At 35.2% G+C, this 15114-nt stretch overlaps 1 protein-coding gene across 3 annotated transcripts in view; it reads right to left on the reverse strand.

Moving 5' to 3' along the window:
- Positions 1-15114, reverse strand: part of LOC104054530 (sodium channel protein type 3 subunit alpha) — a 76396-nt gene that overhangs the window by 50889 nt on the left and 10393 nt on the right. The window contains exons 2-9 of one of the 3 annotated variants that reach the window (XM_054069964.1): positions 14646-14880; positions 8895-9211; positions 5340-5460; positions 4349-4436; positions 2788-2916; positions 2195-2286; positions 862-1134; positions 505-568 (exon numbers count right to left, since the gene is read on the reverse strand). In XM_054069964.1, the coding sequence (XP_053925939.1) occupies positions 505-568; positions 862-1134; positions 2195-2286; positions 2788-2916; positions 4349-4436; positions 5340-5460; positions 8895-9161 (1034 nt within the window). In that variant the 5' untranslated portion in view covers positions 9162-9211; positions 14646-14880. Of the gene's footprint in view, positions 1-504; positions 569-861; positions 1135-2006; positions 2099-2194; positions 2287-2787; positions 2917-4348; positions 4437-5339; positions 5461-8894; positions 9212-14645; positions 14881-15114 lie in introns of all 3 variants that reach the window. The other 2 variants (XM_054069963.1, XM_054069966.1) reach the window with 2 other exon arrangements.

Here is a 15114-nt window from a genome sequence, read left to right on the forward strand (position 1 = left end):
TCAGACTTCTTTTTTCAATAAGCACCACTGTTGCCAGTTAGGTGTTGGAGCTCAGCTAGCAATTCTAAGCTCAGAGTTGGCTATGCGTGTATGGCAGAATTTGCCAGTAATAAAAAAGGGAAAGGGTTGAAAAAAAAGATTCAGTCTTAAATTATGAGGTCACTACTGTGCTTTCTTAATATTTTATATATTGTCGTTCTCAGTACTAACCTTTGCTTTTATCCTAATTTCTGCAATCAGTACATTTCCAAAATAGATTTTACGAGAGTTCAGATTACCATTAACACTGACGTCATTTTCCAGTCAAGCAAGAAGAAACACTGTTAATTAGTCTTGTTTAGCCAGAGAGAACAATATTTTGACTTAAGAAGAAATGATTGTTTAGCAGCAAAACTCTATAAGGTTCGTAACACTGCTAAATATGCAGTTGCAACTGCAACAGTTAGGTTTCAGGCTATTGCTTTTTCTACAGAATATAGCAGACGGTTTTTGAAAGGGTCTTACCCTGCATCAGAGCTATTTCCACAAAGTAGGGGATCTCTTTGTCCTTCCAAAATGTAAAAATGAGCTGTGTAGAAAGCATTAGAAATATATGTGAATAAATAAAATGAACTTGAAAATACTACAAAGTAAAATAAATATAAATCATAGGAAAAACCAAAGTGGCTGATGATTACTTCGTAGTTTGTTTAGGAACACTTCTGGTTATTGTACTTATTTCTTGTATGTATTTGATCTCAGTCAGTAACTGAAAGCAGTTTACATAGGCAGATATATAAACCATTCAATATTCTTTGTTTGATCACAAATAGCTACATACTACAGCCACAAATATAGTAAAAATAGTTATATCATTCTTACTTTCATCTTCAATGTAATCCTTCCAGTTAAATGTGCTCACTGTCATGTTAACAAATGTACCATTTTCATCCATTGTGCTATTAAAGTAGGAAATAACAGTTGTTTCAAAAGTAATATTATCTGGAGGCCACTGCAGGCATTTATTCCTCAAATTTCCCATGAACAGCTGCAGCCCTATTAGTGCAAATACACTCAGACAAAACACAGTCAGGATCATAACGTCCGAGAGCTTCTTCACAGACTGAATTAGGGCTCCTACAATAGTCTTTAGGCCTGCAAAGAGAAAAGATCCACAGATTTATTAAAAAGTATCTTTGCCCTTCCCATATAATTAAGAAGTCATGCAGACACTTTAAAGGAATTAATTTTTCCTTTTCAACAAGTAAAGCTTCATGAGCAGCCTCAGAGCTTGCAAAGATGCATGAAAGAAAAAGATTCTTTTTTATGAGTATGGAATGTACACATATTCTAATAAATCGATTACATAATGTTATTCTCAAGCAGGAAATTTTATCAATCATGTTATAGATTTGATTTATATGTCTTATTTATCTCCTAATTTTTCTCAGCACTTAATATTTTGCCAATAATTCAGTTTCTAGTTCATATTAAATATGACTTTACAGCAATATGAAGATAGAATGAGCTAGATTGGCAAGTAATTTTGAGGAAAAAAGAATCATTTGCATTTGATAAATTTTCCTGTGCAATGTTTATCTCCTTTTTGGTAGCTTTTTGTTGTTGTTGCTTGGTGGTCTTCAAGACTAATGTCAATTTTAAGTAGTAAAAGAAAGGAAAAAATTCAAAATCAAGAAAGCCATAGCGCTAAAGCTTTTTTAATGTAAAAGAGACAGCTTATCATAACAAAATGCAGAAAAACAAAGCAAAATAACCCATAGGCCTCATGTTTTATGTCTCATGCAAGAATCTGTTAAACTCAAAGGCTGATTTTGCAAAATAAAAGAAGCTAATGCTGAAAAGGCAAAGAATCATAATCCAGACTTATGGCCATGCCTTTTTTTTTTCTTTTTTTTTTTTTTTTTTTTTGGCAACATGAGCAGCAAACAGCAAGACTTATGCTCAAAAGAAGTGAACTCGACTTCAATGGAACGAAAGTCAGCCTCAGTGTTTAACCTAGCTCTCACCTGGAATGACTGATATTGTTTTCAAAGCTCGGAGAACTCTGAATGTTCTCAACGCTGAGACATTGCCCAGGTCCACAAACTCTGTCACATATCTGTAATAGGGGAGTTCACACACAAACACAATGACAGCACACAAATAACAGTTGGAGATACGAGGGGCCTAACACCTTACACCAACTACTTCTTACCTGGGATTACAGAAATAGTTTTCAAAGCTCTCAATACTCTGAAAGTTCGAAGAGCTGAAACATTGCCTAGGTTTACAAATTCTGTTACATACCTGTAGAATTAAATCACAGTTATTCAGAATTGAGGCAGATCTTATACTAGTTACGTGGGTCTTCAAAACCTCTGTGGCAACATTAGAGATCATACTCCAAAATTTACCTGTCTCCTCAGTACAACTCACTTTTACAATTATTTATTTCCATCAGTTTTGCTTGAATTTCATTGAAGTGAAACTCAACGATTTATATTTGAACAGCTAATTAAACTAATTATTTTGTAATAGGATGGTGACATGAAGCCAAAGGGATGGCTTCCATTCTGGTGAGCAGAAAAAAGTAGGACATGAAATTAGTGTCCCTCAGCAGTAATTACACTGGCAGCTGACATTCCATGCTGGCATATTTTACTTTGATTTACGAGTACTAAAATATGTGATACAATGTCTAAACTTTACAGGTTGCAGAAATTAAATACTTTTAAATAAATGCATTTATTATTATATTTGCCACTAATTTCATGCCCTAAAAGTTTGAAAAGTTCTTGAACCACTTACGCCATTAAAATGACACTGAAGTCAAGCCAGTTCCATGGGTCTCGCAGAAAAGTAAAACCTTCTAAGCAGAAGCCCCTTGCAAGAATTTTGATAAGCGATTCAAAAGTATAAATTCCAGTGAAAGTGTACCTGAAAAGCAGGAATAATAGATTTTTGCATACTTATGCTTATAGACAGAGTCCTTCTTTATCAAAGATGACTGGCAAGAAAAGTATTTAGAAATAAAGAGAGAAAATGTACTATATACACTATTAATTTTCTAAAAGCTTCATTTAATCTCAGTTTTTGCACTTCGAAACAATTTCAGACTAGTATTTATAAATTTCTGACTTTGATATTTATATATACATTCTCTGGCACTCACAGGGCTGCCTCATTGCTTGTATTCACAGGTCAGGTAGATGTCTAAGTGTTACAAAAAATGAGTAATTTTTTAATGTCAAAATCACAGAGTTTTGTGAAAATCAGTTCTGAATAATAACTATACTCATGCCTATAACAGAAGTTTATTTTATAAATAAACATCAAATATAAGAAAGCATGCCCAGGCTGTTATTTTTGAAGATGTGGAGCGTGATTAGCAATTTACCTGGTGTGGAATAACCATTCATTTATAAACATAGAATAGTCAGTTATGAATAGAGCAATGCAGGGACTTCTTGCTTGAGACCCATGTGGGTCTGTACAGATCTCCAGAGTAAAGGAAATCTACCTACAGACACTACTGCTCTCCTTTCAGACTCTCAGAAACTCTGAAAAGCCATAGCCATACTGTTGACCATACTGGGAATGGCTGCGTACTAGTGCAGTTTCTAAATACAGCCATCAGAGTAAGATTCCTTAATACAGTGAAATAAATAAATACAAATCAATAATGGCTACTGGAGAACACAAGGGAATGAAAGAAACCACAAGTGGTTAGAACTATGTTTTTGTGAGTAATGGTATTTCGACCAAAACCAATAATATTTCAGAAGAAAATGTATCTGTATTTTGTTAGAGAACAAACATGCATGGTTAACCATGAACAAGAAAGGGACCCAGAGATACTTCGTCTTTTCCTTACTTCTGTGAGCTCTTTGTTGCTCCTTCATAGGTAAGGCCCTTTCCTCAGTGGTCTGAGCTTCTTGAGTTTTGGGTGTTGTGTGTGCTTGCTGTGGCTGGCACTTGTGAGTTCACATCAGTGAGCCACGATGAATGTTCCACTGTTCTAAGACCATGGCTACTCAAGCAACGTATGGCTGGCCTCACCAAGGACTTGCAACAATTGTACACGCACATTCGAAGTTTTGGAGTGTTTTTTTTTTTCCAGTTTACAGCTCAGAACACACAAGACAGAATTCACAGTAAAAGTTCATACATTCCTCAGACATAATTTTCAAGAACAAGGCATTATTCTTAAACCATTACATTATTCACGAGGAAATCAGAAAGATATTGATAATCTCATGAAATCTGATTCCTCACAACTCTGGAAAAGACCATTCTGACATGCAGCTTCCCAAAACTTCTTCTGATTTAGAGCCACACAAAAATGAAGAAGTAAAAATGTTTAACTTACTCTACATTCTTTGTCCAGTCTGGAGGGTTACTCATGGTCATAAATACGCAGTTGGTCAAAATAGTGCACATGATAAGCATGCTGAATAATGTAGATTATAGTCAAGGGATGTATCTCAGAAAAACTTTACAGTTTTATAACACTGAAGTAATTGAAAATATTAAGTATAAAAGAATACATACAAATACCACAACATTAAAAGAATATCTGCAAATTAATCTTTGTGCATAATTTTATCAGCTTTAAATTGAATGCCATTTGGCATGTTAAGGTGCACTTACTGTAAAACGATGCATTACTTTTACAATTATGGCAGGTTTCAGATTTAAATGAAACTTAAACAAATCCTTAAGTCTGGAAAAATATGAAATGAGTACCCAAACATAGTTGCTTAATCAGTAATTGAATCAAGGGGACCACTCTAAAAGACTTTTAGGCAGAGGTTGGATGTTTATGCCCAAGTTGTTCTTTGGACATGACTGAAAATATCTGAAAATATTCTCGTTCATTCTGACCTGAATCTTTTGTAGTACACCTACCCCAATGCTGAAAATATAATGCTGAAAAAGTATGCCTGAAAAAGCAGCTCTTTCCTCATGCTCTTTTGTCCTTGCTAAGTGAGTCCAGTTCATGAATAGTACTACTGGTCTTGGTAAAAGTGTGACCTCAGAGATGTTCAAGTGCAATGGTTTGTTACTAATTTGGCTTTAGCTGCAGGGCTTAGCATGGGATCAGGTCTCCTTTCGTATATAAAGCCTGATATTTAAACACTGACAGCTTTAGGTTCAGTAGAGAATTCTCTTGGTAGGAATGAAGATCATACTGCAATTCACATATGATATTGCTGCCTTTTAGGTGTGAGATCAGCATATGTTTAGTTAGCCTAGTCCACCCACATTGACATAATTTGTATATCCATATGAAAAGTATTATTTCAGTAATTAAGTAGTTTTAAATGGCAACCCTTAAATCATCATTAAGAAAAAAGGATATGAATGTACCAAAATTTTGATAGCAATTTTTCTGATGGGATTAAAAGGAGTTAAAATGTACAAGGCAGACGTGGCGCTGAATCGGAAAATTGCCTTTCCCTTATTCAATACTATGAAAGTCTGCAAAAAAGAAATAAAAAATTAAAATACAATATTGACTATATAAAGTCACATTTCGGCACTAAAGTATATTCAATTTTATTTATAATGAAGTGTTTGATTAAAGTCAGAGTTTCAAATTAATCAAATGCATTCTACCCTGTAAGCAAACACTGAAAAAACCAAAACAGCAAAAGGGCAATTCTAAACACCACTGTGTATTTGGAATAAATACTTGACAGAATTATATACACCCGTTTGTTGACAAGGACAAACACCTGTCACTAAACAATTAACCATCATTTAAAAATAGTTTTGCTTTCATTTTAGATTTTTAAATTCTACCAATAAAAATTGTATCTATCTCCTAAAAATGTATCTGTGAAAAAAAAGTAATAAAAGGGATAAAAAAATGGGATAAAAGGGATCAATAAATTGCAAGCTGACATGATTCTCAGCAGTCTGAGAGAAGTGTACATCAAAATTTGGCATCCTATAACAAAAAATCTCTCTTCAAAAAGATCCAGTTTTACTTCTAGCAATATCCTCTTATTTTCCTTATATGTAAGCACCAAATTTAGATAGTTATTATCTTTTAAAATTTGGCCTGATAAAGCTATCGTTCATCTTCACTATCATACTGTTCCTCTTGGCAGTCATCGCCTAAGTGTTTTCATTTTTATGCCAAGTGTATTTGTGTGTGAGGTTTACTTGCATCTTTGATGCTGTTTGAAATTTCTTCAGGACATGACTGTCCTTCATTCCTTTTGCTCTTTGTGGATGGTAATGGCTCTGCTTTGTGTTACCATAATAGAGTCTTTGTTATGCTCTCAGCAGAGTTACATAGTATCACTGTTCTCCACCTTGATTTCCATTCTCCTTAAAAACTTGGCTGTGAATCTGCCCTCTCCATGGCCCTCACTGCCTATCTGATCTGCTGTCTCTGGGACAGAAAGCAAGCCTCTCTACAGCGTGAAATAAAACAGGTAAAGGAGTGTTGCTGCTGTCAGTTCCCAGAGTAACAACAAGCATAGCATTAAAGATGACGGAGAATGGATTCACACTCACTGGTATTTCTTTCTGCCCTATAGTCCTTCACTCTGCTAGAAATGGTAGAAAGATGTTGCCTGTCCCAAGGTCACTGCTGCAGTAAAGCCTAAGGACAGACTACAAATCACGTATGATTTTCTCTGCACTGACAAGTCGATAATTACGAGTAGTTTCTGCTATAAACTGGCAGAGGGGTGACTAATTCTAGCTCATCATTTAAGGCATCCATTTGTTTTCTGTTGAGCACGAGGCTGGAACATAACATAAACTCAGATGTCACCTGAGACAAAAGATTTTGCAGTTTACTAATTACTGTCATAGCCTAACAAGTCTATCTGTAGCCTGTTTTTTTCATGCTTTTGTTCCAAAAGTTCCGACTACCTTTTCTGATTATCGGAGGTGAGAAAGGACACTTCAGTACTTCTCAGGTTTTGTGACACTTCATTTGTAGAAGACTTGTTTAGAAAAATTCGGTCCTGAATTAAGTTATGCCACTTCATTCCTGAATTGTTTTGCAGCTTGTCAAGAAAAGGGCTCAGTGTGCGCAAGTAAGAACCTGCATGGAACTGTTGATATAACCAAACTCATATAAATGAAAATAACCTTTGGCAACACTCCCTCTCTAAGCTTTCATTTCTTTATGGTTCCTTGAAAATGTTAATATCTGTATGATCTACAGCACTGTTTATTTAACTTTGGCAACTGTTAAGTTGTGCAAGTACATATGGATTCTGCTTTACTTTCCATTCCTATTACTGAAGCCATAATTTTTAGAATAGTTTTGTGAAACAAAGGCAAACACAAATGCAGCCACAAAACCAAGAGCACTACTGGCATGATTTTTTCCTAACAAACAAAATAGCTTTCTTTACAGTTTAAAGTATTTTATGTCTTCATTTTTTTCATAGTCACTGAACATCAAGTTCCTTATCTGGATGGCAGCCTGGAATGCCCCAAGCCATCATCAGAGCAACTGTGTCCATTCCCTTCTCTGTTTCAGAGAGACAAGGAAAGAGCACTTGTCCATAAAACACCTTCTGCATTTTCTAATTTACAGTTATTATCCATAGCTTCATCTTCCTTCGTTCTCCTAATCCACATCACCTATAAGGAACTGGGAGAACATCTTGATGCTGCTAAAGGAGCCTGCAGAAATAAGCAGATAGAGAGTACAGAAGAAAACCTCCTCTTACAGCTGTATCTTTCACCGATCTATGTAGGACATAAGGTGTTTTTAAGTATACCCAGGCTGGACTACTACAGGTCCTGGAGGAATATGACACAGTCTACAACTAATCCCAGCTATGGAGACAAGACCATTTGTTCTTTGTGTTTCTCTGAAGTCATATAACATTGATCTCTTTACAGATTGTATGTATCATTGCTCCAAGGCCAAAACACATACTTTACTGCATATTCTGACTTTTAAAAAGGTCAAGTGACAAACTTGTTGCTTGAATAGATGTTTGAACCAGCCTTTCTATCTCCAAGTCCCTGGCTTGTGGATCATGTCAAAAAGAGGACTTTGTATGATTGTGTGAGTCAGAAGAGGAAGCACACCTTTTAGGAGTTTAAATTCTTCATGGAGCACAGCTATGCTATTAATGGTCCAGTTGTGTTATAGCCTTGCACATGTAACTCTGGCACATTACTATTCTCTCACAACATGTAACTCTTCACTCTGCTCTTTCTGCATGAAAACTCTCAATTAGTCTTCAGAACCAAACTGTCTTTTCTTTTCAATTCTGTCCTCCAAACCTAGCTTTCCTGTGGTGTCTGCCACAGACTGTAAATCACAGCTGTGCAGCAGAGAACTATTGTAGCAATGCCAAGCACCTCAAGCAACAGTTTTCATTGCGGAAGTTTTATATGATCCAAGATTTACACAGAGTGTCTATGTGATAGATAGATAGATAGATAGATAGATAGATAGATAGATAGATAGATAGATAGATAGATTTTACACAAACATATACAGATATATGTTTACATAACTTATATAGCTTTAACAGAAGCAAAGAATACAGTTGCAGTCCTTTATTTTACTAACTTGGATGGATGCTAACTGGTTATCTACAACCATCTCCACTGCAAAAGCATTCTTGGAACATTCTTGTTTGTCATAACCAGTCTTACTGCTGTATCGAAATCAGAAAAATTCAGTCACCTTCTCAAGTTCAGGAAAGCTCAAGGAAGCTATATCTTCCTCACACCAATGTATATAACAAGTATCTCAATGGAAGTTGAAGGATTCACAATACAGAAAAGCGAAAATCAGCTCTGTTAGATGGAAGGATGTTTCTGTATATTTAGGGACTTGATGACTCTAATCATCATATTTAGTGATTAAAATTTTCTACTGCATAAAATTATATTCTCTTTTCTGCAAAAGATTATTCACTCACTTTTTTATTGATATAGTATGGGTCCAGGTCTTCCAAAGGTTCAGAAACCATCCCTGGAGGTATGTCACCGTAAATAAATGGCAGTGTCTTGCCTGCCTCCAAGTCACTGTTTGGTTTTGGACCATTTTCATCATCATCATCTGTATGTTCTTGCTTGGGGTTTTTAGCTTTTTCTTCTGCAGAACGCTTTTCAATAGCTGCGAGAGAATCTCTAGTAAAATAGCGGAAGCTTTCAGGTCCTGGTGGTACCAGCAGTGCCTGTGCCATGTTTTCATCCTGCAAATTTAATTACTTCTAGCCTCTTGCATAAGAATGACCTATAAAAGAAAATTAGATAATTTAGGAAAACTAGATTGTACCAACAGGAAAAAAAACACGAACATTTGCTCAGAAATGCTGTCCAAGCCTGCAATAGAAGCAGAATATCTCAAAGATGAATAAAAATTAAAAGCAACTGCTCAGAATGTATTTAGATATTTTATAAATTATTTTTCAGCTTTTTCGTGTTGGTCTAGAAAAAGACACTACTTCTCCCCCCATACACTGCTTTGCCTATGTCCTTAGACTCTCCTAGTTAGAGCAAAAAACTGATACAAATGTTTTAACAGTATTTTCTTTTTAATGGCAAGTATAAATGCATGTTCTATGAAGTACTCTAGAAAACTGTAAGCCTATATTTTACTAGTTAATACATTTTATCGTCCCATATTTTTTTCAAGTATCAATAATCCAACTTTACAAAAGTAAATACTTCCACTGAATGAAAAAGAAGTTCTTGTATGATTAATGCTGTTTAAATGACAGCAACTTAATTATGGGAAGAACAAGCATTATTCTTTCTTACTGACAGCTTACTGTGCTGAAGTTAATGTTAGACGTTAAAGCAGGTTATGCTGCATTTATTGACTGTCTGTGAGCTGTGAATCAAAACCACAAGCCTTTTAAGAAAAATGAAACAAGATGCATGACCAAGACCATATGGGAACAGAATGCTGCTCCTGTTTTTATGCAAGGCAAGTGTCATAATGTTATTTCAGACTAAAACTAGTTTGAAATTCAAGACTGGTTCCCTGTGAATGTCTTTGGTGCCAGTGCTGACTGATGTAATCTCTGATGCTTTTGCCTGCTCTCTGCACTAAACTCTCCACTGTACAACACGTCTCTTCACGAAGCCCTGCAGTGCACTGGCTGGAAGTAATGTTTTTGTCTTTCTTCCAAGTCCCTTTGCATCAGGACCAGTTACTTAAACTGATGCACTGCACAAGACACTGGTGAAGTCTAAGTGACTTTGGGGAGGGAATGACAGAAGGAAGGCAGATATGAAGGAGCTGTGCCACCAAGTAAGAAAGTACAGCCTTGATATCTACTTTGAAAAAAATTGTGGCACACTGTATTTGTAATTTTAATTATGAAAACCATTTTTTAAGAGTGAGTTTCAGTGCCTGAACTGAGTTCTAATTGTGTTTTTTGTATATGAGTCCACATAACCTTCTCTGTGTTACCTCATGTATGTGCAACACCTGTATTCTGGAGTTGCCACATCTAGATTTTAGACTTAATATTTTGTTTATTTGCATTCATTGAATAATCTTTCTCCTTAAGCTTCTGGACTGTCTGGAGTAGTCTACAGAAATCACAAACACACACAAAAAGTGCTGTAGTAAAGATCTTATGAAATAATGGACTCTTTTTCAAATGACTCCCAGAAAATCAAATCCTGTATGAAGGTAGAGGGGGAGGTCAAAAAGCGCTTGATGAATCTACAATCAAAAATTGAAGGAAAGGAATGAGTTAAGGTAATGTGTAGAATTATAGACATCCTGGAGGGGCTCAAGGTACTGATGCAATATAAATTGTAAAATAAATTGTTAAGCCAAGCCAGAGTCTCCAGCAGGCAACCTTATCACATGTTGCTGTACTGAAACTTCTGCTGCTAATTTTTTGTTTGTTCAAGACAGAAGCCTTTACTGATTTTTTTATTAATGTAACTCCAATTATAAGGATTCTAAATGCAAAATTGCCCTTTAGTTGAGAATTGAAAGCAGACATATTCTCTGGATACAGCCCACAGTTCTTTAATTATTACTTTTGTCCATCAAGGATTAATAAACTAAAATGATGTTTGAGGTTTCCCTTTAGTCTTTCTGAATAATTGATTCTTTCATCACAAATTTTACAGGTCTGTGATTCAAATTGTTGAGTTAGATACCTTTTCTATGAAACCAATCTTAAAAGGTGCACTCTCCTAGAGTGTCATCAGTGGATCCATCTTTTCTTTATAGTTCAGTGCATTTGTTTAGGTTACTTTTTATCCATTAATAGTTACAGTTACAAATAATATAACAAAATACATAGTCCTCACTAGGGATATATGTGTAAGTATTGCTATAAGTCCTCAAAGGGGTCAATGAATGACTGGGAAAACAAATATTAGCAGACTTGGAGTTTCACTGTATTTTTTAGACGCTCATAAAATATGCTTTAAAAACGTTTTCTTTACAAGTTGGAAACATTGCTTGGGCTCTGCCTCCAGTACTTTCTAGTGCAGTTATACCTTTCCTGGCTGCTGCTATTGTGCAGGAAGTTTTTTCCTGTCATAAATATACCCCAAGTGTTTTTATTCAGATTACAGAGGTTAATAAAACAACACACAAATATGTGTTTGATTACTGTTGCTATACATGCAGTAAATAGATGAATGAAACAAAAGTAAATAATGATATTGAACAATAAACATTATCCATATGTTCTTAATTTTACACATATTTCTGTTAACTATATTATGCCTATGGATAACTTGTATAATTTTATTTTTTTAATAAAGTTATCTTCTCCTAACTTACATAGATGACTCAGAAAGTAAGTGAAATATCTGTGCTATCGATGTCAAATTAATTTTTGTGTGTCTCTGAGAAATCCAGAAGAGTGGCCTGAAGTATCTGTTTTTATGATATGTCAAGTCAGGTAAATGTGAAAGTATCAGTGTAAGAAAGAGGTGGGTTCTATAATTATTTATTAAAATCATCAAGTTATCTGACTGGTTATTTGCACTCTCCATGAAACAGTCCACATATGCCCTTCAAAATTTTGAAAGTTGAGGAATAACAAACTTTGCAGAGGTATCAGAATTATTTTCCTGCTAAAACCTTGAAAAAGCTAAGTAGTGAGATTTTTAATTCCCTTAAAACTGGCACATAAACATGTATTTGATTAGACCTGAAATAAGTGTGAGGCTAGCAAATGGAATCTGTAAAATGACCAAATATCATCATTTTCTTATGCTAATCTTTTATTTGAGGGATGGTAATTTGGGAGTAATACCTTCCTCTGCGCCAAGCATAGCAATAGCCTCTCAGATGCTAAAATCTGGATTAAAAACTCTGCTCTATATCACTAGTGTTAATAAGACTAGCTGTCTCACACTAGGCCAGTGAAGACACTTGACCAAATCAGAAAGGTGAGGCTCCCATGGCAGGAGAGACAGAAACAACAGGGCTAGTGGCACCACTTCAGCATCAACTAGAGATTATTTTCTGCAGCTTTAGAAGTAAATAGTGTAACAGTTTTGATCTGATGTCATCATCTCAAAATACCACTGTCCTAAGGAGGAAAGGAGTACGGAGGGACCTGCAAAAATCAGAAGTCGTTTTCCTGGAAGCAAAGATAAGTTATGTTTAAGTAACTATGATCTGATCAAATTCCAAATCAGGTAACGCAACACTGAATTTAACCTAAAATAAAAGGATGGATAAATACTAGTTTGTTGTGAAGAAGATCTAAAATGAAATATTTTGATTGAAATTTCAAATGGTACTTATGCACAGAGGCTAATTTCACAAAGGAAACCTGTCTTCTTATCCTCTGAAATGATTTGAAGTGGTATTTTTAGTTATAGATTATTATCTTCTCATAACTGACATTTACCTTGTTTTCCTGACATCTTTACACTATTTTTTTCTGCTTTAAAAATACTTGAATAAGTGACAGAACTCCATAAAGAAAACTAGAGCCCCAAAATGTCACTGCTGTAATTCAAAGTGGTAAAGGCAATGTAATGCAGAGTTAATAGTGATACTGGAAGAGATATCCAGTCGAAACTACCCATGTGTCCTAAGCCATCAAATCCATAAATGTTAGTTCTGCAAAAGCAGGTATTTTCAAGGAGAGCAGTGACTTTCTCAAAGCTGAAAACGGCCTAGAGCACACAGCACCTGCTCAGAACCTTCCTCTTTTTTATACCATAATCTACTAATTTCAACTATGATAATTTGTATTCACAGGTCCTAACAGAGTAATATGCAGGATTTGTTATCCCTTTTTTTCCATTCCTCCCAACATTTATAATTTATCTGTTGTGTCATTTCCATTAGATTATCATTTATCTGTAGCAATGACTATAGTTTTTGTCTGGATTTACACAGTCAGCCTTACTAGCCTGTAGGCATTACTGTTACATAACTATTAAAAAAAATGAAATCACCACCAGGTATTTCTTAATAAAATTAATAAATCACAGAAGACAAAAATGCTTACTTACTATGAAAAAAGAAAATCAACTAGTAAGTGTATGTAATAGAAATAACACTTCCTTAATAAAACTTTACTTTAGAATGTGTTAGCGATAAGTGGCTGAATATGAAGTAGTTCACATTGACTGAAACCTGACTGAAGAACAGTAAATACAGGAAATATTAATGAATTAATACTAATGTAGTGCTTCAGGGGTGTTATATGCAATTATATTTAATGCCCTCAGTAATGTCTTGCAATAAGAGTGAAACCACATTAACTAAATCCTAAGAACCCCAACATCAACAAAAGACAAATGCTGTAAAAGTCTGGAAATTTGGGCAGAAGATAATGTGTGAGAGTCAGTCAGACTGGTAAAAGACTAGGCAAATGGGAAAACACTCAAAACATATTGATTAGAGACTGCGAAGCAATCTCAGACCTGCCTGAAAGATCCAGAAGCTACTTCTTGGGATATCTTTGGACACTGCTCACCAATGGGTAGTCCTCTCCCTCCGTTTATTTGCCTGTTTGTGCCCACTGCTATTCCACACTCATCTATTCTCTTCCCTCTCTATGTCACTGCAACATTTGCTTTTGCATTATTTTTTTCCCGTTTCTTCTGTCCTTCTACCTATGAGCAGAAATTGTGGCTTATGATTCTTACATCAAGGTATCCTGTACCTAGTAAACTGGAGTAATCAAAAATAGGTAGGTTATCTAAAGAAATGAACCCGGACTCCTCAGATACATACGTGCAAGTTGTAGAACCCCCAAAATAAACTATTTGACCTATTTATTTACAAAAATTTACCAAAACTTCCAGGAATTTTTTAAATGCAGGCCTGCCTCATATTTTCTTTAACACCATAAGCTGCCTCTGAGAAGATGTGAAAAGAGAACAAGTGTGAATACTTGAAGTATTGGAGAAACCTCAAGAAGGTCAAATGAAAACCATATGCAATTTAAGATGAAAAAGAAAGGTCTCTTTCTTAGCTTGTCAACACAGTCAGAGTACAGTAGTTAACTAATATTTTACAAATACATTCCAATGTTAAAGATCCTTACATTCTAATGAAAATAGCTACAATGCATAACACAAATTTCTACAGCTAGACCTCACTTAAGATGTTTGTTTCATTTTCCCACTGATATTTTAGTGAAGACAAATAGCACTATATCAAATGGCCATTTTATGAAGTGAAATATTACTTCTGGCTAAGAAGAAAAATATGGTCTTACCTTATTTTTTCTAAGAAATGCCAAATCTCAGAATATAGCCACTGGATCTTTTGCTATCACAAAAACAAAAAGGCTGCATTTCTAGCAGAAAATAGAATCGGTAAGAAAAGTTTCTCCTTGGGAGCTGAAGCTTCTTCAAGACTGTCTCATTCTTTGTTTCTGTGTCCAAAGCTTCTCAAAATTTATTGTAGTAGACAAATGTAAGTACATATTCACACAGACATACTTTTCTGACCTATGAATGAAGAGACGTAGGAAAAGCAGGATGGAACATGGGTTAGTCCACAAAACCTAACACAGAGCAGAAGTACATTTAAGAGTATCATTTAAGTGATATGAGTTTCAAAACCTCCATTTATTGTTTTACCTTCACTCTTTAACTAAATGGGTCTTGTTGAGATTACTGCATGAGTAGTGCAGTCTCTAGTACACAGAGCATAACCATGGCCAGGCCAACAGGATTGTTCTC

Source organism: Cuculus canorus, chromosome 6, assembly GCF_017976375.1.
Source record: "Cuculus canorus isolate bCucCan1 chromosome 6, bCucCan1.pri, whole genome shotgun sequence".
Taxonomy (NCBI): domain Eukaryota; kingdom Metazoa; phylum Chordata; class Aves; order Cuculiformes; family Cuculidae; genus Cuculus; species Cuculus canorus.